The 18,900-nt window shown below is 46.7% G+C and overlaps 2 protein-coding genes across 6 annotated transcripts in view; one reads left to right on the forward strand and one right to left on the reverse strand.

The window, feature by feature from the left end:
• Positions 1-1,362: 1,362 nt before the first annotated feature.
• LOC128812000 (D-beta-hydroxybutyrate dehydrogenase, mitochondrial-like) lies at positions 1,363-17,940 on the reverse strand. Of its 2 annotated transcripts, XM_053986081.1 has the most exons (5): positions 17,734-17,940; positions 13,601-13,711; positions 8,012-8,153; positions 5,048-5,200; positions 1,363-3,499 (listed from the first exon to the last, which is right to left on the reverse strand). In XM_053986081.1, the coding sequence occupies exons 1-5, from the start codon at positions 17,833-17,835 to the stop codon at positions 3,018-3,020; spliced, it is 990 nt and encodes a 329-aa protein (XP_053842056.1). In that variant the 5' UTR covers positions 17,836-17,940; the 3' UTR covers positions 1,363-3,017. The 2 variants fall into 2 exon arrangements, with proteins under 2 accessions (XP_053842056.1, XP_053842057.1); XM_053986082.1 differs by lacking the exon at positions 13,601-13,711.
• BDH1 (3-hydroxybutyrate dehydrogenase 1) overlaps positions 17,872-18,900 on the forward strand; it is a 58,383-nt gene continuing 57,354 nt past the window's right edge. For 2 of the 4 annotated variants that reach the window (XM_053986080.1, XM_053986077.1), the window contains exon 1: positions 17,872-17,960. The gene's annotated coding sequence lies outside the window, so the exon portion shown is untranslated. The other 2 variants (XM_053986078.1, XM_053986079.1) reach the window with 2 other exon arrangements.

Genomic DNA, 18,900 nt, shown 5'->3' on the forward strand with positions numbered 1-18,900 from the left:
TCTCCACAGGAACTTGCTGCATCTTGCCTCTGCCTCAAATGAACCACTTCTTCTGCAGCTCTTGCCTTCAGAAGAGACATTTGATTTCTCTTGGCTTTTAGAGAGGATCTTTATTGCCTTCACCCACAATAAACTCTTTGCCATTGCTGCTAGTGAAGGTTTCATATTGGAGCTAAATCAGGAACCACAGATGCCTTGAGGTCTGCAATACACACTAAACTTGACACTGGTTTAGGGCTTGGGTTTTGGTCAAAGAATCACACAAAGAATCTGAAATGATCTGGAGAATCTAAACCTGCAGTGATTGCTTGGGAAACCCCAGGAGTCTCCTTGCTGTGTTAAGGTGAACCACAGCAAACATGGCATGCAGAGGACTGACCACCTCTTGGTTCCTAGTGCCATCACAGAGAACCTGTTGATCTGAAGGGAAAACCAGGATTACTTCACAAAGGCTAAGGGGTGCACTGAGGAGCTGGACCATCACTGCCTTCCAAAGCATTGTGAGAAACATGCAGAAAAAGATAGGACAGTGCCACAGCCTCAGAAGCTGGTTCTTAAAAAAAAAAAAAGCCATGGCAAGCTTTGGCAGCATAATTCCTTGTAGGATACCACAGCAGCAATGAGGATGGACTTCCGTGGGATTTCACTGAACTTCTCTCTTTTGTCCTCTCACTTCGAAGGTCATTGTCAACTGGAATTGAGTTTTCTTCCCTCTGTTAGTCACTAGCATAACAAAAATCTGCCCTCAATGCCATATTAGTGTAACTCTGTGGCATGAAACATGTACTCTTCTCTTGCCCCCAGACACCCAGAGCTCCCCTCCCAGGCAGAAACCAGATCAGGCACTAACAGCCCTCGTAAGCACTTCTCAGGGGGCAGAGAAGGGGACTGGGGCTCACATGCTGTGAAATCCTAACCCTGGCTCAACCACGAGGTCCTTTCACGGCCTGGGACACTTCTTGGCTTGCCAGTCTCTGTTCTGTCCATGAGAGGAGCTAATCCTTATTACCAGGCAGCTGGAGCCCTTGGATTAGTTACACGAAGAGTGCTGAGGCAATGAATAATGCACAGCACTGCTCTAAACTATCTCCTTTGAGGGAAACCACACAAAATACAAACAGTGACGGTGCCTGTGTTTGCAGAGAGGCCTCTCTAACTGCCTTCTGCTGAGGAAATGGGCCATGTTGTCCATTCTGCTCCAGGCAGTTCTCACTGAGCCTCCACAGTCCCATTACCTGCTGAAACATCATGAATTGTTATTATTAAACCACCTCTGTAATTACTGAACCTAATTAAATCCCAACCTCAGATTCAAAAGAGGTGGGAAAACAAATGTAGAAATGAGCACTGGAGCCAGAGACATATGCTTTTAAAATCTTACAGTTTATTTTTTTCTCTGTGCAAATCAGAGCTACTTAACATTAATCACTTTTCACAGTGCAGGGGGTAGAAGTGATTACTGTTTAAGCTGCAGTTCAGTGGGATCCTTCTGGGTCCTGAATCCCAGGAAATCTCCATGTGCAGATGATCTGGAAAAGACACAAACTGCACAGCAGTATTTCTAGCAGTAGTTACTTGTAAGACAAGCTGCCTTGACAGCATCTCCAAGGGAAACCTGCTTTCCTCCTGAAGGCATCACAGCATTCATGGCTGCATGGAGACTCCAAGAATTTGCAGACAGAGGCATACAAAAAGTTTAAGGCACAGTTTCCAAGTCAGAGCTAGCAGAGACAGATGAAGAAAGAGCAATCAATAAGCTCGTTTCACAGCCACTTAATCTCACATAAGGCAAAAGAGTGGAAGGAAAAGCTGGTCTCTAAGAGTAAGAGGCTCAGGTCCCAGCCTGGCCAGCAGCACCTGCAGCTCGCTGGCTACTCCACCAGTGGTCACCACTGGAACACAGGGAATGGGGCATGGCAGGCAGCCATGCACTTAGAAAACATTACCAAAATCCTGCATGCAGCCAACAGACCCTTTGGGATGCTGGGCAAGATATATCATATCAGTTATCAAGAGGTGGATTGAGAAGATGATTGTGTGACATGGAGATTTCATTGTGCAATATTAAAAATAGGAAATGTGTCCTTTAAAGCATCCTTCCAGAGCTCATAGTCAGGCCACACTAGCTGCACAGTGCCCCATCACTGTCCAAATGCAGAGGATAAAGGAAAAAACTGATTCGGAAAAGCCAACAGCATCTCCCTCACCAGCCAGGGGATGGCTGGACAATGTCTGTATCACAGTTGAGTAGTTCAGGCACGTAAAGTCTGAGAAGCCAAATTTGTTTGCTACATCAGCTTAAACCCTGTCCCACAAAACTCAACAGCAGGAGGTGGAGAGCGGCTGCTGAGAGATGGCTCAGACCTCACTATTAGCAGGGCTTTTCACTGCCCATCATGTGCCCAGTCTGGCACCTCCTGGCCACAGTGCTGGGAGGAAAGAATCCTTCTTTGCAGCTAGGCAATGAGGCTGTTTAGAGGCAGTATTGCTGTTTCCCTGGAAAGAGCAGACAGTAACAGCACAGCAGAGCTTCTTGGCAGTATCAGGAAAACAATGGAAGGCTGTGACTGACCCATTTTCAATCAAATGGAAAACTCTGCTTTTGTTTCCCATTTTAGTTTCTCCCTTCAAGCCATCTCATAGCAACAGCTTTGTTCTGCTATTAGCAGTTTGTCCTTGTAAGAAAAAGCCCGAGCCCATTAATAAGCCAAATTTATCTGCTGACCTAATTACACTAGCCACATATTTGACATATTATATTTACCTTCCTCTGCTTCCTCCATAGTTAAAAGGAAAACACCTTTCAACTTTAATCAGCACAGCAAGAAATACAAACAACAAGAGTGAGGGGAAAAAAAAACCCAAAAAAACCATGCTGTTTTAGCATTCCACAACACACGACTTGAAAAAAGTGGAAGCATATGCATCTCCAGGGGAGACAGCAGCAAGGAGTGCAGAGGTCAGCCCTAGCCTGGGTGTGAGTAGGAGCCCTGGAGGGATGCCTGAAGGATGCCTGTTTACAGGGTGGCTCCAGGGATGTAAAGCCAGTCGGCAATGGCTGTGGGCAGGTGGGTCATGACCTGCAGCCTCACCCACCAGTAGGTCTCCATGGGGTTGTAGCGGTTCTTCGGGCACAGGGACATGAGCGCTTCGGTGATGTCATTCAAGACCAGAGACATGTCCTTCAGGCCACTGTTCACAAAGGATTTCATCATGGCCAGGTGCTGAGTGAAGTACTCGCTGCCATAGTCCTCCCGCACCGTGTCGGTGGCCCCACTCCACAGAGCCTCGGCCTGCCTGTCGATGCCGGCTGCCGTCAGGATGCCGGTGGCTGCCACGAAGTTACTGGGCTCGATGAGGACGACGCGGACCCCCCAGCGGTACATCTCCTGCCTCAGGCAGTCGGAGAATGCTGCCACCCCAAACTTGGAAACGCAGTAGCAGGAGCGAGATGGACTCACCATGCGTCCCAACATGCTCGTGATATTCACCACACGGCCTAGAGAGAAAAGATCAGGGAGAGAGGATGAGCCGCAGAAGCAGCAGCCAGAACACCCCAGTACAAGGGTACTTAGTTGGATGATGCTGATTTCTAAAATCTGAATCCTGAATACACATCCGCTGTCACAGAGCTTTTCTCTCCTGCCTCAAGCAAGGCTAACTGCTGTTCTCCAGGGCATGATGCATATGCCTACCTCTGTATCAAAGAATTTACAAAGCATACAAGACATTTCCCTCCTAATTTCCAAGTAGGGGAAGTACCATGATCTTTGAGACTGCTAGCTGTGTGTTCTCAGGGGTGTGCCTCACCCATGTGTCTTGCTAGAGAAGGGCTCAAGTTCCAAGCCTGGAGTGTCATGAGCTGCAAAGCTCACAATATGTGATCCCATTCAAGTGTTCTGGTTCTTTCTGCAAGCTTGACAGCTCATCTGCATAACATGTACACATGTATACATGTGTACTTTTAGGCCTGAGCTGGATGGCAGAGAATGAGTAGAGATTTCTCTGCACCTGCAGCATAAGCAGCACAACCCCCTCACCCAGCTGGTCAGGCACAAGTCTCTACAGTGGCCATTCCTGGGACAAACAAGAGGAGACTTGATGTGCTGCTGTTCATGGGGCAGTGGAGAGCAATAATTCCTGCCAACAGCCCATGACAGCCCTCGGGCCACTGCCTCAGGGCAGTGACAGCAGTGATCCCTCCTCTGTGCATGTCTCAGCCTTCATCCAAGACACGACATGTGCACTATGGTTTCATATACACTTACAAACCAGTCCTTGAAATTCCACCAGCTATTTTTACAGAGAGAATTTTCACAGCCATGGAGCACAACATCCTTCTGCAGCTCAAAATTTCAGCTAAGAAACAAGTGGGCAGCTCTGCTGTCTCATTCCAGACCTAAGTGTAACTTAGAGGGACTGTGAGATCCACCTGCTGACCTGATGGATGAGATACTTTTTGTAGTGAGATAGAGCTTGTTTAGTGGTTAATTGCTGTCTGGGAATGGCATCTGAGCAATCTTCTTAATATAGCCCCCTTTTGTCCTCACAGAACACACACCTGTACAATCATTCCCACACATGCTAAATAAAGAAGCTCTTCAGAGTTCTGCTCATATATATCTTTTTTCAACATAAAACAAAGAGTTTTATAATACCATTGTTTTGTAAGATATCTGAAATGGCTGTCATTGACTCTTGTTTATTATGTTACTACCTGAAGTCACCAGTGAGTGGAATAATATGAAGGGAGAAGATTCAGTTATCCAAACATGACCACCCTGTGGACTCTGGATTATCTTGTGTGTGTGATATCTGCCAACACTGCACAAAGGTCTCTGATATCTTGGGTGTTTAAGATAGCACCTGCTGTGTAGGTGCCTGGCCTGCCCCAAGAATAGCCTGTACTACCAAATGCTTACATGGCATCCTCAGAAACCCTCCTTGGACTGCACAGGCATTCCCCCAAGTACAGCCTGGATTTCTAGCTAAATCTCTTTGTTGTGCTACAAAAGCTCTGACCCTTACCACACTGCCCAGCACGTACCTTTGGCTCTGCGAATGAGGGGCAGGAAAGCTTTTGTCACCCTCACAGTGCCCCATAGGTTGACCTCTGCCACCTTCTTGTAGTTCTCTAAACTTGCAAATTCCACCTCTCCAAAGGTTGAGATGCCAGCGTTGTTCACTAGGCCCCACAGACCTACCAACAAACACATGATTAAAGAGTGGGACAAGGAAGAGTGTCACAGAGAAAACACTTTCCTTGTTGTTCACAGTAACTTAAAACCGTAACAAAGAACTGGGCACTTTCATAGAAATAAGTTGTAGAGAAAAATCCAGCAAGGAGATGAAATACGGTCTTCCTATACCAGGGGCTTGTTTGGAACATCAAGGAAAGTGATGGGGCCACACAAGTATTGCCTCTCGACCATCTCCTGTACAGTCAAATGCTCTTCCAGGGCTTTTTAAGGCTGCATCTGGCTGACTCTCTTTTAAGCCTCCTCTTGATCCCAGGTTTGTCTCCACTCAGTGACTTTATAATGAATCTTGCAATTTGGAAGGGGCTGGACTTTCTCCTGCAAGTTATCAAGCTCTCTCAGAAATTTTTGGGCTATTTGCCCTGCCTCTGCTCCATAGCTTCCCTACGCTGATGCATGAAAGTCTTTTAACTTCCACCCTGTATTGATTCAGTCAGATAGTAACCATGTATTTTACCAAACATAGTCCTATAAGCAAATTGCAATATTCTGCCAATGTGCAATGGAATTTATTTGTTGCATTTAAAAAACATCAACATGCCCTTGGCAGACTGACTCTGGGCTCTCATATGTGCTCTGGTAACCCTGCCCCATTCCCAGCTAAGGTTGTTCTCGCTGAAGGCTGTTGACCAGCTGTGTACAGCAGCCTGTTCCTGCTTTACCTACTGAAACTCCCAGTTTTAGTGAGTCAAGATGACTGAAATTCTCACTGATCTGCATTCAGCACAGCATCTCGGCCTGAATGGGGTCCCTTTGTAATTTCAGAGTAATTTCACCACTAACAAACAGCATGCTGAGAAAATTTGGCAGGGATTTACCAAAGACATAAACTGTCGATCACAAACTGACGTCTGCATAGTATTCCTTACAAATTCCTGTAAATTTCTGTACAACAATTTCCCATTTCCTGGGTTGTGATGTTAGTTCTCATGAACGTCCCTGAATCATTATTTACCATAGTTTGTTGTTGGAATTCCATTGCTCAGGGATCAGGGCACGTTACAAACAGAACAAAGTGCTGAGGGAAGCCCAGTCACTGGGCTGTTTGCTGGACAGCAGTGTGCTTATTGAGCAGAGCCTTATCACTATTACATCTCTAGGGTCAACAATACAGTGGGAACTGCATGAGACCAAAAACAAACGGGCACTCCTATCAAAAGAGTTCAGCCTTATGTACACAGCACAGGGAGAAGAGGTATAAAGAACTGTACAGCCCAAAAACTATTCTGCACTCGCTCCTCTGGGGCCACATTCAGTGTGCAACCACACCTCTGTGCAAGGCACTTCAGTCTCAATAGTCTCTATGTTCCAGCACCTATTTATTGAGCACTGTTTATTGGGAAGCCTCAAACCTCAGTTACACCAATGGGCCTAAAAAGAAGCCTTTGTTGCTTTGCACACGGTGCTGAGGCAAACAGCTACAGGAGGAACCAGTCCAACTTGCTGATCAGGGATGCAAGACTTCTCTGTCCCTGCTACACACACAGTTTTGCAAACATTGCTACATTTATAGAAGCAACAGAGCTGCTCCCTTCCAAGCTTTCACTCAGTGGGAAAAGGCTTTCTGCTACCACTGCTGTTGCTGGGCTCTTCAGGAAAAGCTTAAGAAGCTGTGAAAAGCATGATGAGGGCTGGGTGATTGTGTAGGAAGAAAAATCATGCAGAGAGAACATGTGTGGGATCAGAGCTTGTACATTACTCAGTTACATTTCTTGTTTTAGAAGGAAAGGTGCACTCATGTAATTTGCGTGAAGATTAGAGCTGTTGTTATTTACTAACTTCATACTTGCTGTGAACAAAACCAGAGCCATGGTAGATTCATCCAAGCTTCAAGGTGACCAACCACCCTCAAGTCACAACCCTGAAGTTCTGAAGCCACAGATGTCACACTTCAGTTCGTCCTCAGCCTGTGTCTACAGCTGCTGGCCAGCTTGCTACTGGCATAGAGGCTGCAGAAAAGCCTATGCAGGGCAAGAAGTCTCATCTCATCACATGAAAAGAAGTCAGGTGGTGTCACATCAGGCTCTGACTGTAAACTCACATCCCACTGCCAAAGCACTTCTAAGAAGGAAAGATGGGACTCTTATCTCCCTTGACTTGCTTTTGGGATCCATGAGTTGGACTCATGCTTAAGGTGACATGTGGATTAAGGTCATCTATGCCAAGCCCACTCTGGATTCCATGTCACATCACCTCTGGGATGTTGCATGGCAAACTGAAAACATGGATTGGTCTGACTGAAGACTAATCCAGGTTTGGGGGCAGTTCAAATCTGTGCTCCAGCTCAGGACTCAGTTGTATCCACACAGCAGAGGGGACAGCAGCAGTAAGCAGCCAGGGCCCATCACCTCTTCATTAGCAGGGTCACTTGCAAGGTCTGCATGAGCTAGAAGCACATATGGCAGGAGTGCAATGAAGGGATCAAGCTCTGGCTGTTCTATGCCCTTCGCAGACATTCAAGGACAGAGACACAGATACTTGTGGGCTTGCTGCCACTCCTGGCTTTTTATGGGATGTAGACTTAAAGCCTAATCCTCCAGCCAGTCTTGGTCTCTTTCCATGTGGCTGCCACATCAATAGCAAGACAATTGTCCTCACTGACCCAGGCACAGCACAGCCTGACTGCCAGCCACACACTGTTGCACGCCTTCAGGCTTGTTAAACCTCTTTTGGTGGTGCACAGAGCAAAAGACCTGGTCAGTGCATGGCCTGCTCTGTAGAAAGGATTCTGTGAGCAAAAGATCTCTACATACCTTCTTCTGGCTCCTTTAGGGTCCTCTTCACAAAATCCACGGCCTGAGCCACCTCCTGGTCACTGCACACATCCATCTGTAGCACTTTCATCCGGTCAGACTTCATGTTCCTCAGCTCCCTGGCTCCATCTCCATTCTCATCCTGTTCAGCAGAACAGAAGGGTGTCCCACTAAGATGGACCAAGAACAGCAATGCAGCTTGGGGCCAGGCATATTCACATGGACAGGAAATAGAAGCTACTGACATTGCACACACAGGTGTAAGCTTGGTGCACAAGCATGCACAAACCAGCGTGCCATCCTCCTGTTCCCTCCAGCACCACTTCCAGAAGTGCATCAGTGACCCAGTGCCCTGAAACACCACAAAGCCCACCCTGCTCTTGGCTCCTCATAATGGGTTTCACATCCCTAACATGCTGAAATATTGTGCCAGCCAGGGAGAACCATGGATGGCTCTCCACTGCCTCGGTCTCTGTGCTCTACAGGTAACATAACTTGTACAGAAATTGGAGTCAGATGTACAGGAATACCTGCTCAGTGAAGATCTGCTACACAGCAGCACAATTACAGACATGAGGCATGAAAGGAGATTCTGGCTAAGAACGATTTTTTTTTGTTTGTTTTTTTCACTCTACAGGCAATAAGAACTTCATGGCTCTGCTTTCCTTGCTTTCCTTTCCATTCTTTTCCTTTCTTTCCTCCCCATCCCACTGTTATCATTAGAGATTCTGTTACTATGTGTTTTAGGGTTTTTTGGGGGGCTTTTTTGTTTGTTTGGTTGGTTTGTTTTTTGTTTTGTTTGGGTTTGTTGTGGTTTTGTTTTTGTTTTTGTTTTTTTTTGTTGTTGTTTTTAGTCAAATGTAAACACAGTTAAAAAATTTTACCTGCTCACTTCCAGGCAAGATTGCTGCCTAAGCCCTAGAGCCTTGCTCAGGTAGTAAATAACAAATAGAAGTGAAAAGAGCACAGATTAGCTACACAGTTCTACAGTAGGCTTGAGATTTAATTCACAAAACTATTCCCTGAATCACAAGCTCTGCCTCATTAGGGAGGAAGAAGTTATGAATTGGTGAGTCATCATGCCTGGCTGCCATTCTTTCTTTATCACTTGATACCAACTCCCACAGCACAAGGGCAAACAAGGCGAGCAACCCACCCACAGTCACCTGCTCAGCAGCTTCTGCAGCCAGGCAGATATAAAAAACATGTAACTGCTTCGTTTTTTATAAATATTTCAGGCTATTTAATTCATATAGCATACAACATCTCATCTCCACTCCAGTGAACAATGACACATAATGAAGGAAAAGAGCTGAAATGTCCATCACAAACGTGAGCAAAACAGGGCAGTTCTCTTAAAAATCAATCTATAGTTACACTGGCATTATGACAATAGTAGGAATGAGTTCTTGGCCCCATGGCTGCGTGTCATTTCACAACTGACTTCTTTCCCAGTACAACAGGAACAGCAAACAAATTTTGAAGCTTTTCTAATGCACATCAAAAGTGGTGACGGGCTGTGTCGGCCCTCTTATCTAGCCAGGAAAACAATCTCAAAGTGGTGTTACAAGTAGTCAGCAACATGGTCACCAAAATATTATACTCCCTTTGAAACAGATGAGGGTTGTATGATGCCTCACTGTATTTCTGGAAGATGCTCCTGCATCTCACCAAGTTTTATAAAGCAAATTTCCACTCCTTAACAGTGAATAAAGTGGAGCTAATTCAGCTTGTAAAAAGGCAGATTTATTGTATTTATATAAAACCAAAGCCATAACTAGATCTGCATGCAAGTGCCAGTTGTCATTTGAGAACTAAAAAGACCTTTCCCTGCATTTTTTCTCTATTCTTGCATAATACTTAGAAAATAAACAAGATATATTTGCTTTTTTAGAAACAAAGTCATAGACTGGCAACTTAAAAATCCAGTAAAAATTGTTTGTATTGTTCATATGGAAATGAATTTTCCCCTATCACCAATACAACTCTATCTGCCAAGTTACCTTCCCAGCTGCAATTTACTCATTATTGACAAAACATATTGATTTTAGAAGACTGACTTCAACATGCAATATCAATTGGGACCACTTTTCATAGTTGCAGACACCACCTTAGCCACTATTTAACTGTAAAACAAAGTGCTTAATTCATTTGTCCAGAACACCTCTTCACAAATGAAGCAGCTATAGATTTTCATGGAAGCAAGTGAACATAGGCTTATGTTCTGTGGTCTTCAGGGGCTTTAAGTACATTCCTTGTTAGGTACCACACGGTACTTCCTCCTTGTTTTTTAAGTGGTAGATTTGTTGGCTGGCATAACACCTGGAGCAGTTCTGGTGGGAGCAGACTGTCCTCCCAGAGATGATCTTCATGGTCTTCACCAGAAGGAGCCACACAGCAGCACAAATCAAATGAGATGCTGGCAGCAATGGCCCAACTGCTTCTGCAAAGCCTCTCTCCACTTCCCTTTGCTGTCTGATTTTTGTCCTCTCAGAGAATCTCCCCCTTCCTCAGCTTCCCCTTCCCAGTTCCATAAGAGTTGAAAGTCATCGTGCTCCAGCCCAGTCTGTTGCCCAAGGCCTTCAACGGGACTGTGTGGTTTCCTCCCAGCTATCTCCTATCCCCTGGTTATCCTGCCTCCACAGCCCTGCAGGCTCTGCCTGCCCACCCCACCCTGTGCCTAGCAGGGGCTGCTCCTGGCTGAGAAGCCCAGCAGCTCCACAAACCCTCTCTACCCAGCTGAGGAAACAGCTTTTGGCTGCCTCCCCTTCCCTTTGCTCCTCTCCCCTGTTCTTGTTTGGAGGATCCCAGTGCACTGGTGCTGAGGAGAGGCAGATCACACAGATGTTCATTAGTGGAGAGCCCCCCTGTTACAGACACAGCCATGGCTTTTTCCCAGGGAAGCCCCTGGGATTCAGGATTAGGTCCTGGCAAGCACTTGGGCACCTGCAGTGAGATGTCAGGGGGAAGCAGGAAGCCATGAACAATGCTGAACTCTCACGGATGCAGCCATCTCGCTCCACGTGCACCAGTTCCTTCCCACCCTGCTGCCAATCCACGCACTGCCTTCCTGAGCGGAACACCTCGTGCTTGTCATTGCTGGATTCCACATAATTGATTTCAGACTCCATCTGACCTGTCAGGATCATGTTCAACCCTGTTTCCCAAAAGGCCTATAATGTTCTCTGCATGGTTCTGCACATATTTTTTTTTTAGTGCAAACTCTCTTCTGGGGGGTACTGCCAAGGATATGGTCCTGGGACTAAACAGCAGTCACTTAGAGGATGAGTTTGCTCATGGGACTACCATGAGAGACTGTAACAAACTGTGATAAAACCCTTAATCTGGATACATTTATTCCTTCTCCTTTAGCCACTCTGCTGCTTAGCCAAAATGAGATTAGATTGACACAGCACAGTTTGTTCCCAGTAAACTTGTACAGGCAGGGTGCATCACACTATGATGCAGTCATCTGTAAAACTGACAGGTCACTGTGTGGCAATTGCATCGAGTGCACCGAAGGTGAGCTGCCTGGCTGGCAATTCCAGAGGTCTATCTCCTTTGGAAAGGGAAGTACAATATCTGTCCTCTTCCAGGGTTCTGGGAATCCCCTGGCCTCCAGGTGTTCTTGAAAATATCACCCATGGGGCAGAAATCACAATGGCTCATCCTCTAAATACCCTTAAGTATATTTCATCAGGCCTGGTGAACTTGACCACATTAATTTATATAAACATCCCTTGTTCTTTACCTTTTCTTGCCTACAGTCCTCATCATAACTGCTGGCAGTAGGCACACAAAAAAAAATTCAGTAAGATCAAAGAAAATAAAACAATTATTTGAAATTTTCCTGTAATTTCTACTTTTAAGGTTATTTAATAATCTATTTCTGTGTGATTCTTCCATCTTAATCCTAATATATTAACAGAAACTTTCTCAGTGGACTTACTTGCCCTTGGTTATTGTAATCCCTTTTCCATTTGATCCTTTCCAGTTCTATCCCAGCCTGCGTGCAATATTCTTTTTATTCCTGTAACTTTATATTTGACTGTCTGACCATTAAGAAACTCCTGATGCACCTCACAGTCTATTATGCTGTATTTAATACAAGAGCTGTCTGTGGTGGTGTAGTACATCAGGGATCCTGTAATTCTCTGTATAAAAGCATGTAAGTGGTGATGGACTGACTAGGTGTGAACTAAGAGCCTGGCATCTGCTTCATGACAACTGCTCTGACCCTGCTGGAACCTACAGCAGCTCACAAGCAATGAAGCAAGCAAGCAAACAGGCCTCACTTCAGGAGCATTTAGTTTCTTTATGGGGTTTCCAACGGAGCCTGTCCCTCTCTGCTCCACACTAGCATGTGCCTTCCAAACAGCCCCCTCAGCCACCCTATTTTCCCTTTCCTTTCTGTTCCCTACATCTGCTGCTCTGCAGAGTGCCTGACTTGCCATCAGCACTGAGACAGGCATCCCAAAGCAGCAAATGACATGATTACTGAAGGAATTACAGAGACTCTTTATGGAAATTTCCAAACAGTGGCAATAATCCAACAGGACTCTCTTACTCTCAAGTTACACAATATGTCAGCTGATAATAACTTTCCCTTCTGGTGTGGTGGAAGAACACAATGTCTGCCATGATCACACAGGCAGAGAAGGCCACCCTTGTTTGTTCTCACCTTCCACAGTACTCAAAAATCTGTAGTCATCATGCCCTGAGCACGTGTGCTGATGTGGTCATCTTCAAATGAAGAAATGAGCGACCATTAACTAATTTTGAACAATTCAGGTCAGAAATCACCTGACATTGCTAGTCAGAGTTTTGACTAGCAATACAGCAAAAATGCATAGTAAAGGTAAAATCCCAGCTGAGACGGAAGTGGAGCCAGCCCAGTTTATAAAAAGAGTTTCACAACACTAAGTTGTAAGTCCTTTGCATGAGCAGGGACTGGAATGAGGAGTCTGCAACCACTTTGGATTGACTGTGTCTAAACTTATCTCTTACAAGTGATGCCACCTGCTAAACACACATGACAGGAAGTGAGACCTAAAGATGTCAGAAATGTATGATAAATTTGTTTATTCAGCCATCCATAAACTGAACAGCTTGTACAGAAGTTGCAGAAGCACAGTTGCAAGACATTTAGGAAACAGAACCTTAATAATGCAGAAGAGGCATCTTGGAGATGAGTTTGGGGAGGGTGTCCACAAAAACTGACATTGTGAAAGACAGCAACAGGGATGCCACGGAAGACAGAAAGCCACAGTGCCACAGCAATCTTGGCCTATCAGATTTATGGTGTTGTGGTATTTCTGAGAGGCTTTCAGCAGTGAACAGTGCCACACTGTACAAGCTACTGTACAGACATGCAGTTGACAGATGAGCCCTGCCCTAAAGAGCTCACAATTACAGGAATGAGGTACAAGATACAACAGGTAGATAAAGAAATGGAAGGTATAACAATTCCTGCCCACTGCACCTCTCTCAGGTCTTGAACCAGGGTAAAGGGAGGCTGCAAATGAAGATGCTTTCATTGGAGAAGCATTTTCTCTAATCAGAAAAATTTTGATCAATTTCACCACTCACCATGAGCAAGCATCCAGCAAAAACAGTAAATCCCTTTGCATGAAGGCATTTTGCCAAGGCATGTCCAAAACCTTTGTCACAGCCTGTTATTAGCACCGCCTTCCCTTCAGCCTGTGTGGGGAAAGACAGTCATAGGACACCATCAGATATTGCAATGCAGGCACCACCACCACCCTGCCCCACAGCACAGGAGCCACTTGCAGTCCTGCAGCCAGGGCAGGTACAATTCCACATGCAAGTGACAGTGGCAGTTGTGTGCACAAACACAACCACCTCCCAACTACTCTGAAATCAAAAATTTATTCAGTTGCTGGTTTGTAACAATTTGTGTTGCAAGGCAAAGACCAATAAGCAATACCTGAGCTGGAACAGTAACTATTTCTTTCAAGTATCAGTGGCCAAAGCAGAACAGAAACATTTCAAAAGATGTTAATGATCTACCAGTTCACAGTAAGAAAAAGCAGCATAGAGAACATCCAAATGGCAGGATGTCACCGGCTTGCACTGTACAGCAGCTCTTTTAGCTGCTGTCTGTTCCCCACCTACTCCCACTCTCTATGCGGCACTTTGCAGGCTGTATTTTAGCACACAGGAATGTGACTACAGGTTAGAGCTTCCTTCTGAAACTCTGCAGTCTTAAGAACAACAACTTATCAAACCCTACAGTTCTCTCCTACATCATTATTATCATTTGACTGACAGGTAAATTGAGAAAGAAGATTTGATATTCCATCTGGTATGACACAACAGGCTTGAGATAGATATGAAAGCAGAATCCCAAATCCTGAAGAGAAGCTATAGCAAAACACTGCCCATTCACCCTCTGTGTTTGCTTGAAAGTCATCTCCTCCCCACAGGTGTGAAGCAATGAACTAACACTTAACCCAGCTAGAAGGCTGCCAGCTGCTGTGCTGCGCAACGCTCCAAACTGAAACTATATCCATGAGGCAATAACATGATACAGCAATAAAACTCCAGAGGATGCAATAAGGAAGTGTGGTCAGTTAGATCTCTCTGGAGATATCAGGAGCTAACATTCCCTGTTACTGTATTCACAACGGCTGGAATATGAACATACTTATGCATGAATTGCACTGGCTGGTCCAGCCACATTTTCAGAGAGAAATGGGTCAATCACCAGTGCTCTCTCATCTCTTGCTTTGCTGACATGTGGTGTAGTGAAGCAGCAATAAGGGATGATTGCAGGGTGATAGTGATCAGAGCATTACAGCACAAACTCCGGTGAGCCTCAGCAAAGAACAATAAGCAAATAAGCTACACCTGTCCTATAGCTCATGTTGAACTAACTGCTCTCAAAGGGGAGTTAAGATCTGAAGCTGAAACAAGAACCGATCAAAAGTCTACCCTGCATTTATAATACAAACACCCACATTAACATTATACTATAACCTATACTCAGACAAAGAGCACCCAGGTACAGACTAGCTCTATTAAAGCTCTAAAGATAGCTCAGCTAAAGGACAAAAGATGAGTGAAAATTAAATATACAGTGCTCAGTCTGAATTTAATTTGGAGTGACACAACTCCAAGAGAGATGAAAATCAAATATTAACCAGATCACAGAACTTGTCAAGGTCACCTCCTGCACTAACTCAGCAATCTGGCCTGTGGAAAAAGAAAGGGTTTGACTTTTTTTTTTCTCTTTCTCTCACCTCCCTAGAGCCTTTGCCTCTGAATCTTGAAGGCAGAGGACTTCCCAAAAGAGCAGGAAGTAGAAATAGGCAACTGTAATCACTTCCAGAACACAGGTCAGGCAAACTAAGATACCCAATCCTCAACCATCATTAGCTCCTCTTAAAAAAAATCCAACCAACCAAAATGTAGACAGAAATGAGGTTTAAAAATCCTCTCATCTGCCTTTAATAGCAAGGAAAGCAAGGGACAACTTACAGTTTGAAAGGATCTTGTGATTGTTATTTGCTATAACCCTAATTGCTGGTAATAAAACACGTGACTACATGGTTCATAACAGAGGCCCCAGCAGCACCAAGGAACATGCAAAACCCCAAGGGATGTACTGGATCTCACATCTGTACCTGTGCTTGTTGTGCCATTGTGCCGTGCCTGATGGACAGAGCTCCCAGGGATGACAGCAGGGATCAACCCCCAGCCAAAGGGATCCTATGCCAGAAAAACTTCTGAACACAGAAAAGCCCAATCACCCCAATCACCAATATCTTTTGAAAGTCCTAAGATAAGGCTTAATGGGTCTGTTCCTGAAATGTGATAAGGCCAACCTGCAGCTTAATTTGACAGGATGCTGGGACAGGCAGAGAGGACCAGTTATCAGCACAGTGACCTTAATGAGCATTGTGAGGAACTTCAGGTGCCTCCCTCACTTGGGGTCATACAGTGCTCCCTGCAAACACTGCATGGGAGACAGCACTCCAGTGCTGACAGGGTGCCTGGGACATCATGCCTGGGATCTGCTAAGAGCACAGAATAACTCCTTGGACCAGAGGTGCTGCTGTGGCAGGTGGGCACAGTAACACTGTCTGTGCTTGCTGTGTGATCCACAACACTAATCCTCACAGTTCAGGCAGCCCTATCAGAGCAGCCTCATTTTAACCTGCAGTCAGCTCAAATTTACACAGCATTTCCTACTGGGACATGGTCAGTTTATTAAATAGTATAATTTATTTTACTAATGCAGGTGATTTATCAGAATTATACATTTGCTGCAGAACAGACTGAAGAAATTGAAGCTACTTTTAGAGCCTGCCTCTCTAGACAATGTGGGAATATACCATGCTTACCTAGACTTTATCTTTTCTAATGTGCCACTTGTTTGGGTGGTGTGTTTTTTTGGTTTTTTTTGTTTTTTTTTTTTAATCTTTTTTTATCTTTTTTTTTATCTTTTTCCCATGTGTGGCTCCCCTGACCATTCCCTGATGTTATCAAACAGATTGATTTTAGGATAAGTGCAGCTACAAAGTAAACTTGGCTTGTTCCTTTTTCCAGAGTTGGGAAAGTTGAAGTTTTCAGTCCCAGGAAAAAGAACTGAAAATACTCACTAAAGGGAAGATATTTTCTCAAGTGGAACAGGGATGGGTAAAGTAAGAGAAGCAGAGTGGATGGAGGAGTGAAGTGGGAGGCTGCAATCAGACAACAGCTGTTATCCGGCCATTCCAGGGGGAAGGACTGAGCTGGAGGTCCTGAAGCAAAAACATTGGCTCAGAGAGCAAGTCATATCCTGGGCAGCCAAAGCAGCACAGACAGCAGGTCAAAGGAGGTGATTCTCTCTCTCCACTCTGGTAAGACCCCCCCTGCAGTGCTGCATCCAGCTTCAGTCTCCCAGCACAGGAAGGACATGAACCTGTTGGAGTGCATCCAGAGGAGGCCACCAAGATGGTCAGAGGGATGGAGCACCTCCCTATGAGACAAGGCTGAGAGAATTTAGATTGTTCAGCCTGGAAAAGAAAAGGTTTTGGGGTGACCTAATTGTGGCCTTCTACTATCTGTGGAGAGACCATTTACAGAAGCATGTAATGACAGGACAAGGGGGAATGGGTTTAAATTGAGAGTAGGTTTAGATAAGATATTAGGAAAAAATCTTAACTGTGAGGGTGCTGAGGCCCTGGCACAAGTTGCCCAGAGAAACTGTGGATGCCCCATCCCTGGAAGTGTTCAAGGCCAAGGTGGACAGGGCTCTGAGCAACCTGGTCTAGTGCAAGGTATCCCTGCACATGGGAAGGGGTTGGGACTGGATGATCTTTAAGGTCCCTTCCAACCGAAGCCATTCTATGATTACATGAATATGTTCCCCCTCCAAGTGAAGCACTGCGGGTGGGAAGCAGCCGCCACACCGCGGGGTCCGAGGGCAGCGCCCGCCGCACCGCGGCCCGGCCGAGCCTCGCGGCAGGGTCCTCATCGCACCGGGCCGTGCCCGGCTCGGTGCTTCGCCCCCCTCAAAGCGCCTGTCCGGCGCCACCAGCCCAGCCCAGCCCGGCCCGGCCCGGCCCGGGCAGCGCCGCTCCGGCCTCGACACCTGCACGCCTCTGCTCTGCTCTGCCCGGCCCGGTCCGGCCACACGGCCTGGCGCCATTTTAGGCGTCGGGGGCGCCTCCGGCGGGCTCTGCCGGCAAGCCCCGGCCCCTCGCCGCGGTACTCACGGGCAGGGCGCGGCGGGCCAGCCGCGGCAGGAGGAGGAGGAGGCGTAGAAGCAGCACCCCCGTGGCGCCCAGCGCCAGCAGCAGCCCCGCGGCGCTCCGCATGGCCGCAGCCTATCGCCGCCGCCGCTCCGGCCCTGCCCCCGGCCCGCCTCCCGCCGCGCCCGGCACCGCGGCCCCGGCCCAGCCTCATTCAAACGGCAGCAGCGCCCGGCACCCGCCGGCTCCAGGTAACGCGCGGGTGGCCGCGGGGCGGGCCGGGGTGGGTCGCGGCGGCCCCGCGGAGCTCCGGCAGCCGGCTCGCACGGTGACCTTGGCCGTGGGGGGCGCGAGCATCTCTACGCGGCCTCTCCCGCAGCCGCCACAAGCCTGGGCGGCCGCGCCCCCGCTGCCTCGGCCGGGCCGTGAGCGCGTTTGGGGCCGCGGCAGCCGCGTCCCGGAGAGGGGCTGGGCCGGGCCGGCGGGACCTGCAACGGATCTCCGGCCTCGCCCTCCCCCTGCAAACATCACAAAAACCCGCGGGGACACCAGCCGCGCTCCCGAATTGGATCAAACCACAGGGATTTCTGAGGATTAGCCGAGCCAGCGAGCCTCCTGAGCCCTGTCCGCTCCCTCTCTCCCCATCTCGGTGCCTACCGCTGCTCTTTCTGCGGTAATTTCACTGTTTTTCAGCCCAGGCCTGGTTTCCAGCAGGGCCCGAAGCTGCCGCGGTGGCGGCCCAGCCTTCGGCAGAGACGCAAACCACCCCTAACAATTAGATACCATTTCTCAATTTCAATAAAAGGGACTGAGAGATGTTTGTTTGTGCCTTGGGTTAGTTTTATCCAAGATAAATATGATTGAAGTTGACTTCCCATACCAAAATCTCGTTCTTGAGATGTTTTCACTTGGTATTGAGTTTATTGGTGGTTCCTTGTGCTTAGTCCAGCATCACCAGCTACTTAATTACCAAAAAATGTATTTTTAACTGCGTGGCTGTACTAGCTATAAAGTCAAGAGTTGTTTTGGAAACATATAGCATAATATCACCTGTGCCTTGAAGTTATATTTTTGTTTAAAGTTATTTCATATAGCTCATTTGAAATACTATATTCCAAATGAGTACCTTAATTTTTACCTGTTTCAGAGAAACCAGTTAAAGATGCATTAAAGAAGAGAAATTGACATTTT

This window comes from Vidua macroura, chromosome 10 (assembly GCF_024509145.1).
Source record: "Vidua macroura isolate BioBank_ID:100142 chromosome 10, ASM2450914v1, whole genome shotgun sequence".
Taxonomy (NCBI): domain Eukaryota; kingdom Metazoa; phylum Chordata; class Aves; order Passeriformes; family Viduidae; genus Vidua; species Vidua macroura.

What these genes read in the sequence shown, in the direction of transcription:
- LOC128812000 (XM_053986081.1), bottom strand. Translation starts at nt 17,835, where the DNA reads ATGCGGAGCGCCGCGGGGCTGCTGCTGGCGCTGGGCGCCACGGGGGTG. An exon ending in TGGCCCGCCGCGCCCTGCCC is followed by an intron (nt 13,712 to 17,733) that starts GTGAGTACCGCG and finishes TTCCCCACACAG; the next exon opens with GCTGAAGGGAAGGCGGTGCT. An exon ending in CCTAAAGGAGCCAGAAGAAG is followed by an intron (nt 5,201 to 8,011) that starts GTATGTAGAGAT and finishes GTTTGTTGGTAG; the next exon opens with GTCTGTGGGGCCTAGTGAAC.